Source organism: Oncorhynchus tshawytscha, linkage group LG15, assembly GCF_018296145.1.
Source record: "Oncorhynchus tshawytscha isolate Ot180627B linkage group LG15, Otsh_v2.0, whole genome shotgun sequence".
In the NCBI taxonomy this organism is placed as follows: domain Eukaryota; kingdom Metazoa; phylum Chordata; class Actinopteri; order Salmoniformes; family Salmonidae; genus Oncorhynchus; species Oncorhynchus tshawytscha.
Genome location: NC_056443.1, coordinates 16,213,979 through 16,234,267, shown reverse-complemented (window position 1 = coordinate 16,234,267; position 20,289 = coordinate 16,213,979). Strand labels below are relative to the sequence as shown.

General features: G+C 42.9%; 1 protein-coding gene across 7 annotated transcripts in view; it reads right to left on the bottom strand.

The window, feature by feature from the left end:
• Positions 1 to 20,289, bottom strand: part of si:dkey-172j4.3 (diacylglycerol kinase delta) — a 109,304-nt gene that overhangs the window by 19,934 nt on the left and 69,081 nt on the right. For 6 of the 7 annotated variants that reach the window (XM_042298183.1, XM_042298190.1, XM_042298189.1 and 3 more), the window contains 17 exons: positions 19,963 to 20,065; positions 19,173 to 19,332; positions 18,458 to 18,566; positions 18,129 to 18,268; positions 16,713 to 16,797; positions 12,656 to 12,747; positions 11,818 to 11,917; positions 11,155 to 11,309; positions 10,872 to 10,948; positions 7,763 to 7,861; positions 7,416 to 7,503; positions 7,062 to 7,169; positions 6,795 to 6,891; positions 6,483 to 6,590; positions 6,183 to 6,296; positions 4,814 to 4,948; positions 4,388 to 4,551 (listed from right to left, as the gene is read on the bottom strand). In XM_042298183.1, the coding sequence (XP_042154117.1) occupies positions 4,388 to 4,551; positions 4,814 to 4,948; positions 6,183 to 6,296; positions 6,483 to 6,590; positions 6,795 to 6,891; positions 7,062 to 7,169; positions 7,416 to 7,503; positions 7,763 to 7,861; positions 10,872 to 10,948; positions 11,155 to 11,309; positions 11,818 to 11,917; positions 12,656 to 12,747; positions 16,713 to 16,797; positions 18,129 to 18,268; positions 18,458 to 18,566; positions 19,173 to 19,332; positions 19,963 to 20,065 (1,934 nt within the window). The remainder of the gene's footprint in view (positions 1 to 4,387; positions 4,552 to 4,813; positions 4,949 to 6,182; positions 6,297 to 6,482; positions 6,591 to 6,794; positions 6,892 to 7,061; positions 7,170 to 7,415; positions 7,504 to 7,762; positions 7,862 to 10,871; positions 10,949 to 11,154; positions 11,310 to 11,817; positions 11,918 to 12,655; positions 12,748 to 16,712; positions 16,798 to 18,128; positions 18,269 to 18,457; positions 18,567 to 19,172; positions 19,333 to 19,962; positions 20,066 to 20,289) is intronic. The other variant, XM_042298186.1, reaches the window with a different exon arrangement.

The window sequence follows — 20,289 nt, the reverse complement described above, 5'->3', positions numbered from 1 at the left end:
GGAGAATTATATATCCCTATATCTAACTTTAAGCATCAGCTTTCTGAGAAGCTTACAGATTGCTGCAGCTGTACACAGCCCATCTGTAAATAGCCCATCCAATCTACCGACCTCATCCCCATTTTGTTTTTATTTACTTTTTTGCACATCAGTATTTGCACATCATCATCTGCACATCTATCACTCCAGTGTTAATTTGCTAAATTGTAATTACTTCACTACTATGGCCTATTTATTTCCTTACCTCCTCACACCATTTGCACACACTGTATATGGACTTTTTATATTGTGTTATTGACTGTACGTTTGTTTATTCCATGTGTAACTCTGTGTTGTTGTTTGTGTTCTTACTGCTTTGCTTTATCTTGGCCAGGTCACAGTTGTAAATGAGAACTTGTTCTCAACTGGCCTACCTGGTTAAATAAAGGTGAAATAAAAATTAAATAAAAAATCCTCATGATTCCTGCTTACAAGCTAAAACTCAAACAGGAAGTACCAGTGACAAGCTCAATACAGGACTGTTTCGCTACCACAGACTGTTGTTCCGGGAATCATCCGATAACATTGAGGAGTTTACCACATTAGTCACTGGCGTCATTAATAAGTGCATCGACATCGTTGTCCCCACAGCGACCGTACGTAATCCTGCTACGACATCTGATGAGCCATCAAACAGGTAAAGCATCAATACAGGACTATGATCGAATCCTACTACGCTGGCTCTGACGCTTGTTGGATGTGGCAGGGCTTGCAAACTATTACAGAGGGAAACTCAGCCGTGAGCTGCCAGTGACGACAGCCTACCAGACAAGCAGATCACCATAGTTCCTGAACGACAAGGTAACCTGTCTAAATGACTATCGCCCCATAGCACTCACATCTGTAGCCATGAAATGCTTTGAAAGGCTGGTCATGGCTCACATCAACACTATCATCCCTGACACCCTGGACCCACTCCAATTCGCATACCGCCCCAAAAGATCCACAGATGACGCAATCTCTATTGCACTACATACTGCCCTCTCTAACCTGGACAAGAGCAACACCTATGTGAGAATGCTGTTCATTGACTACAGCTAAGCGTTCAACACCATAGTGCCCTCCAAGCTCAGGACCCCGGGACTGGATCCTGGACTTCCTGACGGGCCGCCCCCAGGTGGTGAGGGTAGGCAACAACACATCTGCCACTGACCCTCAACACGGGGGCCCCTAATTGGTGTGTGTTAAGTCCCCTCCTGTACTCCCTGTTCACCCACGATGGCATGGCCACGCATGACTCCAACACCATCATTAAGTTTGCTGATGACACAACGGTGGTAGTAGGCATAGTCAACGACAACGATAAGACAGCCTATAGGGAGGAGGTCAGTGACCTGGCAGTGTGGTGCCATGACAACAACCTCTCCCTCAATGTCAGCAAGGCAAAGGAGCTGATCGTGGACTACAGGAAACGGAGGGCCGAGCACGCCCCCATCCACATCGCACATATGTTGATGCTACTGTTTATTATCTATCCTGTTGTCTAGTCACTTTACCCCTACCTATATGTATATATCTACCTTAATTACCCTGCACATTGATTCGGTACTGGTACAAACAGTGTAGTTATTCCATCTGCCAGGAAATCAAACAAGCGAAATGTCAGTATATAGACAAAGTGGAGTCGCAATTCAACGGCTCAGACACGAGGCGTACGTGGCAGGGTCTACAGACAATCACTGACTACAAAAAGAAAACCAGCCACATCACGGACACCGATGTCTTGCTCGCAGACAAACTACACACCTTCTTTGCCTGCTTTGAGGATAATACAGTGCTACTGATGGAGCCCGCTACCAAGGACTGTGGGCTCTCCTTCTCCGTGGCCGACGTGAGTAAGACATTTAAACGTCTTAACCCTTGCAAGGCTTCCGGCCCAAACGGCATCCCTAGCCGCGTTCTCAGAGCATGTATGGACCAGCTGGCTGGTGTGTTTACAGACATATTAAATCTCTCCCTTTCCCAGTCTGCTGTCTCAACTTGCTTCAAGATGGCCACCATTGTTCCTGTACCCAAGAAGGCAAAGGTAAGTGAACTAAATGGCTATTGCCCCATAGCACTCACTTCTGTCATCATGAAGTGCTTTGAGAGGCTAGTCAAGGATCATATCACCTCCACCCTACCTGTCACCTTAGACCCACTTCAGTTTGCTTACCGCCCCAATAGGCCCACAGACGATGCAATTGCCATAACATTGCACACTGCCCTATCCCATCTGGACAAGAGGAATACCTATGTATGAATACTGTTCATTGACGATAGCTCAGCATTCAACACCATAGTACCCTCCAAGCTCATTATTAAGCTAGAGGCCCTGGGTCTCAACCCCGCCCTGTGCAATTGGGTCCTGGACTTCCTCCCAGGTGGTGAAGGTAGGAAACAACATCTCCACTTCACTGATCCTCAAAACTGGGGCCCCACAAGGGTGCATGCTCAGCCCCCTCCTGTACTCCCTGTTCACCCATGACTGCGTGGCCATGCACGCCTCCAACTCAATCATCAAGTTTGCAGACGACACAGTAGTAGGCTTGATTACCATCAACGACCAGACAGTCTACAGGGAGGAGGTGAGGGTACTCGGAGGGTGGTGTCATAAAAACAACCTCTCACTCAACCCCAAAGAGATTATCGTGGACTTCAGGAAACAGCAGAGGGAGCACCCCCCTATCCACATCTATGGGACAGCAGTGGAGAAGGTGGAAAGTTTTAAGTTACTCGGCGTACACATACAGACAAACTGAAATGGTCCACCCACACAGAGTGTGTGGTGAAGAAGGCGCAACAGCGCCTCTTCAACCTCAGGAGGCTGAAGAAATGTGGCTTGTCACCTAAAACCCTCACAAACCTTTACAGATGCACAATTGAGAGCATCCTGTCTGGCTGCATCACAGCCTGGTATGGGAACTGCACCGCCCACAACCGCAAGGCTCTCCAGAGGGTGGTGCAGTCTGCACAACGCATCACCGGGGGCAAACTACCTGCCCTCCAGGACACCTACAGCACCGATGTCACAGAAAGGCCAAAAATATAATCAAGGTCAAAAACCACCCGAGCCACTACCTGTTCACCCCGCTACCATCCAGAAGGCAAGGTCAGTTTAATATGCATCAAAGCTGAGACCGAGAGCTTCTATCTCAAGGCCATCAAATTGTTAAACAGCTATCACTAACATAGAGAGGCTGCTGCCTACACAAAGACTTGAAATCATTTGCCACTTTTATAAATAATCATTAGACACTTTAATAATGCCACTTTAATAATTTGTACATATCTTGCATTACTCATCTCATATGTATATACTGTATTTTATACCATCTATTGGATCTTGTCTATATCGCTCGGTCATCGCTCATCTATATATTTATATGTATGTATTCTTATTCCATTCCTTTACTTATATTTGTGTGTATTAGGTAGTTGTTGTGGAATTGTTAGATTACATGTTAGATACTGCTGCTCTGTCGGAACTAGAAGCACAATCATTTCGCTACACTGGCAATAATATCTGCTAACCACGTGTATGTGACCAATTTTTTTTATTTGAGTTATTGTTTCTTAATTGTGTATTTATTCCTTGTGTTATTATTTTTACATTTTTCTTTCTGCACTGTTGGGAAGTAAACATGAAATTGTTTGTCTACATCTGTAAAATGTCTAACTGCAAATAAATACATGTGATATTTCTACCTCAATGACATATCAGTAGTAATGAAGGAATAAAAATCCTCTGGAGCAGAACTGGCCTGTCCGGCCAGCTGTCGTGTGTGGGCTATATCTCCCTGCAAGGTTGACAACATTAGCAAAACATTCACATTGAAACGCTTCCTCAAGTCCACAACAGTTTTTGTGAATAAAATGTTCATTATATTTCCTTTAACATCCTTGCGTGCTTATTCTTTTACCATTGATAGTATGTTCTCGGCTATTTTGAGACCTTAGATAGACTCTGCAGATATTGCCGTGTGTGAGATGCAAGACTTTGCTCCTCACACACAATATCTGCGTATGTGCATGGGTTAGCTTCACTCTGTTTAGAGCGTGGTAGGTACAGGACCAAAACAGGGGGGAAGTTTAGCCTCGCGCTTCAACGATCTTAGTTATTGCGGAAATTTACCCACTCTGCTGTTTACTCCGTCTATGTCATATCGCTGAGTCTACCTTTAAAATGACGCTCCAGAACTTTTGTATAATTTCAGCCAAATGATGAATAAACTACATGGAGTTATAATAAAGTGCGACCAGAATTTGTTCTTCATTTACATGCCTGTTTAGGTAAAAGTTCAGTAAATTCAAAATGTATATTTCCTATTTTCTCAATGAATTTTTCATAAAATATTTCATTGAATACCTAGTGATGAGTGTGTCTGCCACCATCCCTAGTTGCTGTACTTGAGCACATTCCTCCTCTGTGAGGTATTCCATAGACTGCTGAGAGTTGAGGCGGGGCCTGGAGGAACGGTAGGTGTCAATCTTCCTCTTATCCTCCCATGATGTTAGAGTCCTCTCAAAGTTCTGGAACATAGCAATAGAATGTAGGAATAGAATGAACAGAATGGACATGATGGATGCGTAGAGGTTTATTAGATACATCTGTTGCCCTAATGCAGTGTTCCTCAATCCTGCTGTGCAGGCTTTTGTTCCAGCCCAGCACTCACACACTTAATTCGACAAACCAAACAATTATTTGATCAATTGAATTAGTTGTGTCAGAGATGGCCTGGAACAAAAGTTTGCCTATCCATACACACTCACACCCTCCCAAACACAAACGTACCCTGTCTCTGGTCAGCATCTGAGCTCTGTTCTTGTGTGTGATCTTGACTATCCCTGGAGGTTGGATCCATGCTTCTCCATCCACCTGTACTGGTACACCCTCCTCCCCTAGGATAGTTATCTTCACCTGACGACACTGGAGAGAGGGAGGAGAGTGAGGGGAAAGGAGGAGGGGAGATGTGGAGAGAGGGATGGGGGGAGAGAGAGAGAGAGGGATTCAGTATGTGTATGTGAGTGTGGTCAATTCAATATAATGTCTACTGTCTTTAGAACTTTAAAATGTGACTGTGATGCATGTGTTGAAGGTTTGTGTGTTAGTGTGTGTGATGTTACCTGTGTTATGCGGTGGTGTGTGTGATGTTACCTGTGTTATGCGGTGGTGTGTGTGATGTTACCTGTGTTATGCGGTGGTGTGTGTAATGTTTACCTGTGCTATGCGGTGGTGTGTGTGATGTTACCTGTGCTATGCAGTGGTGTGTGTGATGTTACCTGTGCTATGCGGTGGGGTGTGTGATGTTACCTGTGCTATGCAGTGGTGTGTGTGATGTTACCTGTGCTATGCGGTGGGGTGTGTGATGTTACCTGTGCTATGATGTTACCTGTGTTATGCGGTGGTGTGTGTGTTTACCTGTGCTATGCGGTGGTGTGTGTGATGTTACCTGTGCTATGCGGTGGTGTGTGTGATGTTACCTGTGTTATGCGGTGGGGTGTGTGATGTTACCTGTGCTATGCGGTGGGGTGTGTGATGTTACCTGTGTGCGGTGGTGTGTGTGATGTTACCTGTGCGGTGGTGTGTGTGATGTTACCTGTGCTATGCGGTGGTGTGTGTGATGTTACCTGTGCGGTGGTGTGTGTGATGTTACCTGTGCTATGCGGTGGTGTGTGTGATGTTACCTGTGCTATGCGGTGGGGTGTGTGATGTTACCTGTGCTATGCGGTGGGGTGTGTGATGTTACCTGTGTGTATGTTACCTGTGCTATGCGGTGGTGTGTGTGATGTTACCTGTGCCGGTGGTGTGTGTGATGTTACCTGTGTTATGCAGTGGGGTGTGTGATGTTACCTGTGTTATGCGGTGGTGTGTGTGATGTTACCTGTGTTATGCGGTGGTGTGTGTGATGTTACCTGTGTTATGCGGTGGGGTGTGTGATGTTACCTGTGTTATGCGGTGGGGTGTGTGATGTTACCTGTGTTATGCAGTGGTGTGTGTGATGTTACCTGTGTTATGCGGTGGGGTGTGTGATGTTACCTGTGCTATGCGGTGGTGTGTGTGATGTTACCTGTGCTATGCGGTGGTGTGTGTGATGTTACCTGTGCTATGCGGTGGTGTGTGTGATGTTACCTGTGCTATGCGGTGGTGTGTGTGATGTTACCTGTGCTATGCGGTGGTGTTGGATGTTGATGACTCTGGATACAGCCATCTGCATACTGCCAAACACAGCTACCACCTCTAACTTCTTATCATCAAACGACGGAGCGCCAAAATTCTGAACACACAGAACCAAAAAAATTATTACTTGCAAAAATAAAAAACACACTAAATGCATATAAGAGTGTGCCATTTGTTGAAATTAATCCTGAAAAACAGTTACCAGGTAAGACAGTATATTAGCTAAAAGCTAGCTGCAAAGTGTAAACATTTTTCAGTGAATAAGAAAAGTGTGTTAACTCACATTGTCCTCTTTGGTTCCCCCCCAGAAGTTGATTCCCCCCGCATAGCTCGGGATGTTGAGAACAGCTAGACCCTGAAGACTAGGCAGACACATAGGTACACCATCACACTGGAGAGAGAGAGAGAGAGAGAACATTTGTTCATCATACAGGTGACAGAACCAAGGGTAGGACATCATCATCATCAACATCATCTTATTGTCAATCCCTCTCTAATATGTACTGATAATATTACAGATAACTACACCACAGCGTCAGAAAAAGACGCAGAATTATTTGTATTATTTTGTCAGACAACAACTGTGTGACCTTACTTCCAACAGTACTCGTTGTTCCAGATTCTTGTATGTCTTATGTACCAGTTCCTTGGTGCCCATCACTCCATACCACAACTTGTTCTTAGTACGACTACTGCAGAAAGAAAGAAGGATGTGCTAAAACATTTAACCATTGAAGAAACATTCTAATTTCAACTTCCATTTACCTTTCATTGCCATGGTGCAAATTGTACACGATATTGCAATACACAGTGTATGTATCAATAAAGTTTGTATTTGAATAAGAGGATATTTACTGTGTACCTGCATTTCTTGGGATGTTCATCTCTCTTGTTGTTGAACTCCAGGGAGATCTTAGCATCCAGACCGATCCCAAAGTAGTTGTTCATTACACACTTCTCTGAGCACTGACTGCAGAGGTAAACACAGCATAAGGAACATAAATACTCTCCAATATCAATTCTTGAGTTGTATTGTGCACTAATAAGTAGCCTATATGCTTCTTGTTTTTCTGTAAGTACTGTAAAACCACTCACTGTAATATTGTATCAACAAAGACGGATTGATTGTGAACTGTGCTAAATTCAATCAAACTTGCATCGAGGTATTTTATGTCATTTCTAGATTTTTTTTTTTTTTTAAACACACACTACTTACTCTTCGTTGAAAGACGGAGGGCTGAGACTCTCTGGTTTCTCCAGGACAATTGTGGAGGAGGAGGAAGAGGGGCTTAAACTGACGTGACCTGAGAGAGGCATAATGGGTAAATGGACCGGGAAGTGTGATTTGACTTATTATCTTATCTGATTTCAATTGAAACATTTACAAGGCCCTCCCTCTCAGTACTGTGGCCCAAACATGTAATAATATTAATATTATTATTGTTGACTGCAATTAGAAGTCAGAGTGCATCTAGAGTAGGATTCAAACCTGGGCAAATTTAGGATTCAAAGTGTGTGTGTGTGTGTGTTCATGTGTGTGAGCGTGTGTCTGTAGTAACTCACGTGGCTCTGCCTCTTTCAGTTCCTCACTGTTCTCTCTCTTGATGGAGGAGGAGGAAGACATGCGTTGGAGATGAGTGTGTTTATTCTGTTCATCCACCACTAGAGAGAGAGAGAAGGGAGTGAGAAAGAGGGAGAGAGTGGGGGAGAGAAAGATTGAGAGAGCAGTATATGTGAGATTTTATGTGGGCGTCTGCAGTACATTAGCGCTTCTGTATGTGTGTGTGTGTCACAGTGTACAGTTGAAGTCGGAAGTTTACATACACCTAAGCCAAATACATTAAACTCTGTTTTCACAATTCCTGACATTTAAGCCTATTAAATATTCCCCGTTTCAGGTCAGTTAGGAATATCACTTTATTTTAAGAATGTGAAATGTCAGAATAATAGTTGAGTGAATGATTTATTTCAGCTTTTATTTCTTTCATCACATTCCCAATGGGTTAGACGTTTACATACACTCAATTAGTATTTGGTAGCATTGCCTTTAAATTGTTTAACTTGGGTAAAACGTTTTGGGTAGCCTTCCACAATAAGTTGGATGAATTTTATCCCATTCCCCCTGACAGACCTGGTGTAACTGAGTCAGGTTTGTAGGACTCCTTGTTCACACACGCTTTTTCAGTTCTGCCCACAAATTTTCTATGGGATTGAGGTCAGGGCTTTGTGAAGGCCACTCCAATACCTTGACTTTGTTGTCCTTAAGCCATTTTGCCACAACTTTGGAAGTATGCTTGGGGTCATTGTCCATTTGGAAGACCCATTTGCAACCAAGCTTTAACTTCCTGACTGATGTCTTGAGATGTTGCTTCAATATATCCACATAATTTTCCTCCCTCATGATGTCATCTATTTTGTGAAGTGCACCAGCCCCTCCTGCAGCAAAGCACCCCCACAACATGATGCTGCCACCCACGTGCTTCACGGTTGGGAAGGTGTTCTTCAGCTTGCAAGCCTCCCACTTTTTCCTCCAAACATAATAATGGTCATTATGGCCAAACAGTTCTATTTTTGTTTCATCAGACCAGAGGACATTTCTCCAAAATGTACAATCTTTGTCCCCATGTGCAGTTGCAAACCGTAGTCTGGCTTTTTTATGGCGGTTTTGGAGCAGTGGCTTCTTCCTTGCTGAGCGACCTTTTAGGTTATGTCCATTTAGGACTCATTTTACTGTGGATATAGATACTTTGTACCTGTTTCCTCCAGCATCTTCACAAGGTCCTTTGCTGTTGTTTTGGGATTGATTTGCACTTTTCGAACCAAAGTACGTTAATCTCAAGGAGACAGAACGCATCTCCTTCCTGAGCGGTAAGACGGCTGCGTGGTCACATGGTGTTTATACTTGCGTACTATTGTTTGTACAGATGAACATGGTACCTTCAGGCATTTGGAAATTGCTCCCAAGGATGAACCAGACTTGTGGAGGTCTACAATTTTTTTTCTGAGGTCTTAGCTGATTTATTTTGATTTTCCCATGATGTCAAGCAAAGAGGCACTGAGATTGAAGGTAGGCCTTGAAATACATCCACAGGTACACCTCCAATTGACTCAAATGATGTCAATTAGCCTATCAGAAGCTTCTAAAGCCATGACATACTTTGTGGAATTTTCCAAGCTGTTTAAAGGCACAGTCAACTTAGTGTATGTAAACGTCTGACATACTGCAATTGTGATACAATTAATTATAAGTGAAATAATCTGTCTGTAAACAATTGTTGGAAAAATTACTTGTGTCATGCACAAAGTAGATGTTAACAAGAAATTTGTGGAGTGGTTGAAAAACAAGTTTTAATGACTCCAACCTAGGTGTATGTAAACGTCCGACTTCAACTGTATATATCTATTCATTATACACCACATGACCAAAAGTATGTGGACACCTTCTCGTTTGACATTTAATTACAAAATCATGGGCATTAATATGGAGCTGGTACCCCTTTTGCTGCTATAATGAGCCTCCACTCTTCTGGGAATGCTTTCCACTAGATGTTGGACTATTGCTGCGTGGACTTATTTCCATTCAGCCACATGAGCATTAGTGAGGTCAGGCACTGATGTTGGGCGATTAGGCCTGGCTCACAGTTGGCGTTCCAATTCATCCCAAAGGTGTTCGATGCGGATGAGGTCAGGGCTCTGTGCAGGCCAGTCAAGTTCTTCCAAACTATTTCTGTGTGGACCTCTCTTTGTGCATGGGGGCATTGTCATGCTGAAACAGGAAAGGGCCTTCCCAAAACTGTTGCCACAATGTTGGAAGCACAGAATCGTCTAGAATGTCATTGTATGCTGTAGCGTTAAAATGTCCCTTCACTGGAACTAAGGGACCTAGCCCGAACCATGAAAAACAGCCCCAGACCATTATTCCTCCTCCACCAAACTTTACAGTTGGCACTATGCATTCGGGCAGGTAGAGTTCTCCTGGCATCAACCAAGCCCAGATTCGTTCGTCCGGACTGCCAGATGGTGAAGCATGATTCATCACCAAAGAAAATGCGTTTCCACTGCTCCAGAGTCCAATGGTGGTGAGTTTTATACAACTGCAGCCGATGCTTGGCATTGCGCATGGTGATCTTAGGCTTGTGTGCAGCTGCTCGGCCATGGAAACCCTTTTCATGAAGCTCCCGACAAACAGTTATTGTGCTGAGGTTCCAGAGGCAGTTTGGAACTCAGTAGTGATGTTGCAACCGAAGACAGACTACTTTTACGCGCTACGTGCTTCAGCACTCAGTGGCCCCGTTCTGTGAGCTTGTGTGGCCTACCACTTTGCAGCTGAGTCGCTGTTACTCCTAGACGTTTCCACTTCACAGTAACAGCACATACAGTTGACCGGGGCAGCTCCAGCAGGGCATACATTTGACAAACTGACTTGTTGGAAAGGTGCCAACCTATGACATTGACATGTTTAAGTCACTGAGGTCTTCAGTAAGGCCATTCTACTGCCAATGTTTGTCTATGGAGATTGCATGGCGGTGTGCTTTATTTTATACACCTGTCAGCAACAGGTGTGGCTGAAATAGCCAAATCTACTAATTTGAAGGGGTATCCACATAATTTTGTATATATAATGTATGTATGTTTCTATATATGTGTTTATGTGTGTGTGTGTGTGTTGTACCTTTCTCAGCCTGTTCTATTATCTGTCTTAGTGCTTTCTTCAGACTGTTAGCTCTCAGCATCAGCTGTTCTCTGGACCTATGGCAGGTTTGGAGACAATTCCAATTCAAGTAAGTCAATTCAGAAAGTAAAATGAAATTTCAATTCAATAATTGAAAAAAGGCAATCCATCCAACTGAAAAAGATAAGCTATTTATTTAATACGTTTTTTAAAATTTGTAATATTAATTTCAAATAATTTCCTCCATTGAGTGAGGTAAATGTGAATTGACCTCAACCCTAACCTGTATGGGGGCCGGGGTTCCCCTCCGGTAGTGTCTGTACCCCTCTCCTGGTCCCCATCCTGGGGTGGCACACTGCCGGCTGGGACCACCTGGGCATCAGCCTCCTCACTCAGAGCCTTCACCAGACTGTCCAGTTTCTCATTCAACAGGGCACACTGAGGGAGAGATAAACACTAACCCAAACCCTTCACCAGGCTGTCCAGCTTCTCAATTTGGATGAACTCTACACTCTGTACTATACTCTATACTCTATATATATAAAAATAAAACACAATAGATACTTTATGTAAATATTGTAGAACCAGGATCGTTTAAAAATATGGACATTTAAAAATATTCAGGGTTAAACATACTGCATATTACACTTTGCTTCCAGACAGTTACAGAGGAGAGAATGCATCTGTCTACGTCCCAAATGGAGCCCTTTTCTCTATGCAGTGCACTACTTTTGACCAGGACTCATACAGGTCTGGTCAAAAGTAGAGTACTATAAAGTGAATAGGGTGCCATTTGGAATGAAACCTCAAACTTTTACATTTTCTAGATGCTCCTCTACCACTACCCACCCCTCTCTGCCCACTTGTTATCCGCATTATACAACCTGTTACGTAAGACACACACACTTATGCACACAGAAACACACATGCATGCACACACACACACCTTCTTGGCCATAGCGTCTGCCTCCTCCTTGTTCTCTGTAGCTCTCTCGTATGCTCTCCCCACCTCCGCTACAAAATCATTTACCGTTCCACACAAAAACCTGCAGGAGAGAGGGATGGAGACAGGGAAGGAGAGCGGGTGAGTGGGATGGAGAGAGAGAGAGAGAGATGGAGAGGGGTGGAGAAAGAGAGAGAAAGAGAGAGGGGGGTGAGTGGGATGGAGGAAGAGAGAGAGGAAGAGAGCGAGAGATACGAGTGTGAAATATATTTCTCCATTCCTGTATTATGTATGTAAAGTCAATAAACCATACTGTACTTCACATTTCAGGTGAGAGAGATACGTACACAGTATAAGCATAGAGCAGACATGCCATTCCCTATTGCACGGACGATGTCCCCTAGGTAGTACGCTCTACAGTGCTAAGGAGGCCCCCTAAGTATTGTCTCTAGTCTAATGCTCTTCAAATGTCCCCCAAGTAGTGTACTAAGTAAGGTTTAATCTTGTGTAAGTACCCAGCTGGCAGAGGGACTGAGCAGTGCCCTTGGCAGAGGAGAAAATCAATACAGAGAGACACACAGACACACCCTTCCTATCTCCTCTCTCTATTAGCCTTCCCCATTCCCTCCCTCTTCAGAGACACTCCCCCCTCTCTGATTTACTCCCTCCTCCTTCACTCCAGACATCCCTATGACATTCAGACATGATCCCACCCTCCCTTCACTCTCAATCTCTCCCTCTCTCCCTCCCGCTCATCCTTCCTCCTTACCTACCCATATCCCTCCTCCACCCCCCCATCACATCTGGAGGACTGGGCTATCCCAGCATGCATCACACGTACTTGGCAGAGGATATGACGTCCGTATGTTTGTCAGAGTCCAGGATCTTGGTGAGGTGGGAGGCCACAGAGTCTGCATACTGAGTGATGTGAACCTGAGGGGAGAGGTATGACAGTTTCATTAAAAAAGCCTGTGCATTGTGAGAAACTGTGGTGTCATTTTGGCTCAGAGATTAACAACCAGTTAAATGTAAAAGCCTGTGTATTTTGAGAAATTGTGTCGGTACTTCAGCTCAAACGTGAGTCCTATGCAAACTGAGTGATATGAACCTGAGAGGAGAGGAAAAAACAGTTTCATGATACATCCTGTGCATTTAGAGAAACTGTGGCTTAATTTAGGCTCAGAGAGTAGTAGTGTTTGTAGTAGTATTTATTGGAATCCCCAATTAGACTCTCCAAGGCATTGGCTACTCTTCCTGGGGTTCAAACAGGAAACAAAACACAACAAATAAAATACATAATTTAAGAACATAATATACAGTGCCTTCGGAAAGTATTCAGACCCCTTGACTTTTTCCACATTGCTAGGTTACAGCCTTATTCTAAAATGCATTAAATCGTTTTTTCCCCTCATCAATCTACACAGAATACCCCATAATGACAAAGCAAAACAATATCACATAAGTATTCAAAGAGTTTAGTCCCTTTACTCAGTACTTTCTTGAAGCATCTTTGGCAGCGATTACAGTCTCGAGTCTTCTTAGGTATGATGCTACAAGCTTGGAATTATATTTGGGCAGTTTTTCCCATTCTTCTCTGTAGCTCCTCTTAAGCTCTGTCAGGTTGGACGGGGAGAATCACTGCACAGGTATTTTCAGGTCTCTCCAGGGATGTTCGATCGTGTTCAAGTCCGGGCTCTGGCTGGACCACTCAAGGACATTCAGAGACTTGTCCCCCGAAGCCACTCCTGCATTGTCTTGGCTGTGTGCTTAGGGTCATTGTCCTGTTGTAAGGTGAACCTTCACCCCAGTCTGAGGTCCTGAGCACTCTGGAGCAGATTTTCATCAAGGATCTCTCTGTACTTTGCTCCATTCATCATTGCCTCGATCCTGACTAGTTTCCCAGTCCCCACAGCATGATGCTGCCACCACCATGCTCTAACGTAGGGATGGTGCCAGGTTTCCTCCAGATGTGACACTTGGCATTCAGGCCAGTCTTGGTTTCATTAGACCAGAAAATCTTGTTTCTATTGTTCTTAGATTCTTTAGGTGCCTTTTTGGCAAACTCCAAGTGGGCTGTCATGTGCCTTTTACTGAAGAGTGGCTTCCGTCTGGCCACTCCATAAAGGCCTGGTCGGTGGATTGCTGCAGAGATGGTTCTCCCATCTCAACAGAAGAGCTCTAGAGCTCTGTCAGAGTGACCATCGGGTTCTTGGTCACCTCCCTGACCAAGGCCCTTCTCCCGCGATTGGTCAGTTTGGCCGGGCGGTCAGCTTTATGAAAATTCTTGGTGGTTCCATTTAAGAATTATGGAGGCCACTATGTTCTTGGGGACCTTCAATGCTGCAGAAATGTTTTGGTACCCTTCCCCAGATCTGTGCCTCCACACAATCCTGTCTCGGAGCTCTACGGACAATTCCTTCGACCGCATGGCTTGGTTTTTGCTCTGACATGCACTATCAACTGTGGGACCATATATAGACAGGCATGTGCCTTCCCAAATCATGTCCAATCAATTGAATTTACCACAGGTGGACACCAATCAAGTTGTAGAAACACCTCAAGGATGATCAATGGAAACAGGATGATGCACCTGAGCTCAATTCCGAGTCTCATAGCAAAGGGTCTGAACACTTAGGTAAATAAGGTATTTCTGTTTTTTGTTTTTAATAAATTAACAAAAATGTCTAAAAACCTGTTTTCGCTTTGTCATTATGGGGTATTGTGTGAAGATTGCTGAGGAAATTGTTTTCTTTAACCCATTTTATAATAAGGCTGTAACGTAACAAAATGTGGAAAAAGTCAAGGGGTTTGAATAATCTCCGAAGGCACTGTACATAATAATACAGAATGCTGCCTTTGCCTCACGCTTCAGAAACAGGAGATGGCTCCTGCCTTGTGGCTCACACAAGCCATTCTGGCTCACACAAGCCAAGGATTTGTGCAAGGCCACCCACCTACATAATACAGTGCAAATTACAATACAAAATATATCAAAATGGATGTGTTTCTTCACAGACCCCGTTATGCCGTAAGGTGTTCTTTTATCAGTTTTTGAAATATGGTTTTATTGCTAGTTTGAATAACCTGGGGTGGCAGAGAGTTCCATGTAGTCATGGCTCTATTTAATACTGTGCGTTTTCCAGCCTCTCTTCTGGACCTGGGGAATGTGAAAAGACCTGATTGCATAACTTGTGTTGTACTGATAAGTGTTCAAACTGTGTGTCAACTGCTTGAACACAGTTCGGTACCGTCAACACATCAACACCTCGTACAAAGACCAATAGTGATGCAGTCAATCTCTCCTCAACTTTAAGCCAGGAGAGATTGACATGTATGTTACTGACATTTGCCTCCGTGTACATCTAAGGGTACATCTGTGCTGCTCTGTTCTGGACCAACTTTAATTTACCTATGTCCCTCTTTGCAGCACATGACCACACAACTGGGCAGTAGTCCAGGTCGGACAAAACTAGGGCCAATAGGACCTGTCTGGTCGACTGAGATGTCAAGAAAGCAGAGCAACACCTTCCCATTTTAGCAACCATTCAGTCTATATGTTTTGATCATGACAGCTTGCAATCAAGCAGTTTAGTCTCCTCAACTTGCTCAATTGCCACATTATTCAATAATAGATCTTGATGAGGTATAAGGTTGAGCGAGTGATTTGTCCCAAAAATCTATGCGTTTAGTTTTTTGGATATTTAGCACCAGCCTATTGCTATATAGTTACCCATTCTAAAACTGACTGGCGGTCATTAATTAATTAATTAATTTTACTGTATTAGCTGACGTATATACTGTTGAGTCATCAGCGTACATAGACACTAATAATGACAACAATAATGGCCCAAGCCAGCTGCCCTGCGGTACACCACACTCAACCGAATTTGCATTAGAGAGGCTTCCATTAAAGCATCCAGGTTGTCGGTACCAGGTTGCTGGTCCTTATTTATAGATACCAACAATTTCTTACACACCCACTTTGCGGAACTCAGAACTGCAATGCTTGTCTTTCATTATTTTGTCCGTTATGCATGAATATGAAGGCTCAGCGTTTGTTGCTTTCATGTCATGTCTAAGTTTGCTAATCTTGTCAACAAAAAAGTAATTAACGTGTTTGGCAATATCAAAGGGTTCTGTTAAGAACAAGCCATCTGCCTCAATTAAGGATGAAAAAAAAAGGATGGAGCGGAGTTAGTATTTTTGCCTAGAATTTCATTTAAGTTACTCAAGAGCTTGTCACTATCATTCTTTATATCATTTATCTTTGCTCCATAGTATAGTTTCTTCTTCTTTATGTTTAGTTTAGTTACGTGATTTCTCAATTTACTGTATGTTTGCCTTGTATGATCGCATATACACAATTTTAGGTCCAGTCTTTGGAACTGTTTTCTAGATATGGCTATTATATTATGATCACTACATCCAATGGGTGTGGATATTGCTTTAGAGCAGATTTCTTCATCATTAGTAAAGATATGATCAATACACGTGGATGATTTAGTTCCTGTTCTGTTTGTACTGTATATACCCTGGTAGGTTGACTGATAACCTGAACCAGACTATAGGCAGTTTGAAGCTTCTTTTTGAGTGGACAGCTTGATGGTCACCCAGAAAATATACCTCTCTGATGATATCACATACATTATTGGGCATTTCACACAAATAGTCCAAATACTGACTTATTAACAACCAGTTTCATGATAAAGCCTGTGTATTTAGAAGCACTCTGGTGTAATTTTGGCTTAAAGAAACAACCAGTTTCCTGGAAAAGCTTGTGTATTGTGAGAAACTGTGGTGTCATTTTGGCTCAAAGAAAAACAGACGGTTTCATGATAAAGCTTGTGTATTTAAAAAAAACGTGGTGTCATTTTGGCTCAAACCTGAGCTCTACGTACCTGCAAGGGGGAGTCGGGACTAAAATCGTCTTCCTTCACCATGGGATAGTGTTTGGTAGGCAGCTCGTATGTCATCACACTCCACCTGAGAACAAAAACACAAACAGACACTGATGTCAAATGCCAGGAAATCGCAGTGTATCAACCCATGAAATCAGGACAAATGACACTGACAGTTATTCTGACTCACTCAACATATTGACCTCATCATTTATCTGATTATTTGGTAGACTAAACAGCTTACCTTAATCCTTCTCTAGTATGATAACCATAGAGAAAGTTGCTCATCCAGTCTTAGAAGATACGGCTTGGAAAGTCCAGATTTATATTCTGTATGTCACTTACAGTTAAATGTTCATGAGTTGTGACTCAACATCCTGTCCCAGTATCATAGCAAATACCTTTCAGACAGTAAATACCATTCAGATAATACATACCTTTCAGATAGTCAATACCTTTCAGATAATAAATACCTTTCAGATAGTCAATACCTTTCAGATAATAAATACCTTTCAGATAGTCAATACCATTCAGATAATAAATACCTTTCAGACAGTCAATACCATTCAGATAGTCAATACCTTTCAGACAGTCAATACCTTTCAGATAATAAAAACCTTTCAGACAGTCAATACCATTCAGATAGTCAATACCTTTCAGATAATAAATACCTTTCAGATAGTCAATACCTTTCAGATAATAACTACCTTTCAGATAATAAATACCTTTCAGACAGTCAATACCTTTCAGATAATAACTACCTTTCAGACAGTCAATACCTTTCAGATAATAACTACCTTTCAGACAGTCAATACCTTTCAGATAATAAATACCTTTCAGATAATAAATACCTTTCAGACAGTCAATACCTTTCAGATAATAAATACCTTTCAGACAGTCAATACCTTTCAGATAGTCAATACCTTTCAGACAGTCAATACCTTTCAGATAATTAATACCTTTCAGATAATAAATACCTTTCAGATAATAAATACCTTTCAGACAGTCAATACCTTTCAGACAGTCAATACCTTTCAGATAATAAATACCTTTCAGACAGTCAATACCTTTCAGATAATAACTACCTTTCAGATAGTAAATTATTTTCAAATAATAAATACTGTACCTATCAGATAATAATTACCTTTCAGATAATAAATACCTTTCAGATAGCAAATACCTTTCAGATAGCAAATACCTTTCAGATATTAAATACCTTTCAGATAGCAAATACCTTTCAGATAGCAAATACCTTTTAGTTGTAAATGGCTTTCATAAAAATACCTTTCATAACTACACTGTAATTGCCTATGTGACTTTTAGCGCCCCTTTATTCAATGTAGTCTCAAAATCTTGCTCTAGCACATAAAAATAGTTACCTCTCTCCTGCCCCCCCCATCTCTCTCTCGCTCCTACCTGTCAAGCATCTTGGTGGTGGCTCTCTCCAGCTTCTCCAGGATCTGTAGCAGTTGAGCATCATCATCACATAGTCCTCCCCATCCCAGCACCCTGGCTAGGTCATTACCTGTACCCAGAGGGAGGACCCCTAGCTGACACTGGAGGGGAGGTGGGGTGGTGAAACACACAGAACAGAGATCAATATATATACACACAGACATATGAAGAGACTGTTACTGATCAGAATCTAGCGCTCTCCATCTTTCCACATTTTCTCTCTCTCTCTCTCTCTCTCTCTCTCTCTCTCTCTCTCTCTCTTTCTCTCTCTGTCTCTCTTCTAGATTTACTTGTTTGTGCAGGTTGAGTTTATCCAGTTCAGACAGGACCCAGCCAACACTACCGTCCCCGCCACACACCAAGATACGAAACGTAGCGAACTTCTGGAACACACGCAGACTGGAAAAGAGAGGGTGAGAAACAGAGGATAGTGGGAGAAAGGAAAGGAGAGAGCTGGAATCAGTGGAGCACCTCTCATAGTCAATAGTCAAAGATTGTTACAAAGGATCAACATTAACAAGAAAGACTGGTAATACTTCACTTCAAAAAAGAAAAGGAGAGCTGCACACTCTAGGAGCTCAGATTCAATAATTGTATAACCTAATAACCAACGTTTCGACAGACAAGCTATCTTCATCAGGGTATAATACTTAACTTAAAGCAGGTATAATGACTTGGAATTTCTGTCGTTTATCTGTCAGGGACTATGTATTACATGCTATTGCCCCAGATTTAGCTAGATAGCTAACTTTCATCTGTAGTCCCTGATGCCGTTATAATGCATTAAGAGACGTCATGGGCATGTATAACCTCCTTTTAATGTCTTAATATCATCTCATAATGATCCTGAATAAATACCAGTATTATGAACCTTCAATGGAGATTATAAAGGCTCATACGTGCTTATACCAAGTTATAAAGCCTTATAACAGGCTTAAAGTAAAGCGTTATCTAACGGTTATCAATCAAATACATTATAACACGGCCAAGATGTCGCACTCTTACCCCAGCTGTGGTCCTCCGTTCATCAAGTCAAAGACCTGTGCAGGGTTGAGCAGCTGTTTGAATTTCCTTAGAAACTTAACCCCTTGGTTGTCTCCGCTCTTAGAGTTACACAGCACCAGGAGAGGAGAGGTGCAGGAGGGAGAGGTGGCCTTCCAAAAGCCTGAAGAGAAAGATAAAAACACGGGTTTAGTTTGGGGTCGTAGGTGTGTGGTTGTCTTCACTCTTGGGGTGTGTGGTGGAAATTCAACACCAGGGACACCTGAAGTCAATAGTAAATGAATCACTCTTTATTATCAGTTACCTGGAGAGGTTACAACAAACACAACGTGCAAAGTACAAGTCTGCCACAAGTCCCTTCAGTCCTCTTGTATACTGCTACACAAAAAAGCTACATAGGCATGGTTCATAGGGTTGGTTCTTGCAGGTGACTGGCAGTTTCCCAAGAAACGGAGCAATGTCTCCTATCTTAACTTCCAGAACATATTCTGGGGGTTCTGCCAATTGGTCTGAGGAGAAAGTCACAGTCACCTGCACACACCAAGATAGAGCAGAGAAGATGTATACTGTGTACAATTCAAGGCTATCTCTTCAGACACATTTCCGTTACAGAGGCATCCGGATTGTTTCTGAGAATTGGCCTTTTTCCTTTCCTAGCAACTTCCAAAGGGAGGAAAAGTCAGTAAGGAAAAGCAAGAAGAAGAAGAAGATAGCGTTTGAACGAATCCTCCATCCTCTTTTGTGTGTGCGGGTATGAGAAATAGAGAGAGAAAGTGTGGTGTGTGTATCTCACCGTCAGAGTCGATACTATTGAGGGTTGTGGGAGGGATGATTGACACCCGACATTGACCCAGAGGACACGCCTTTCCCATCTGCTCCTTACAGCTGCTGTGCACCTGTACACACACACACACGAACACACACACCATGAATCAGGGGTGGCATTTAGAATGTTAGAAAGGTGACAATTTCATCCAATGACCTTTTAGATCTAACACTTTCCCAGAATCCTGTAGCATCACTTTGGACACCACAGCTTATGATGGAGTGTGTGATGTTTTTCTGGCTTGAAGAGTGATGTTCAGATACTGTGTGTGCGTGTGCGTGTGTGTGGGCGCGC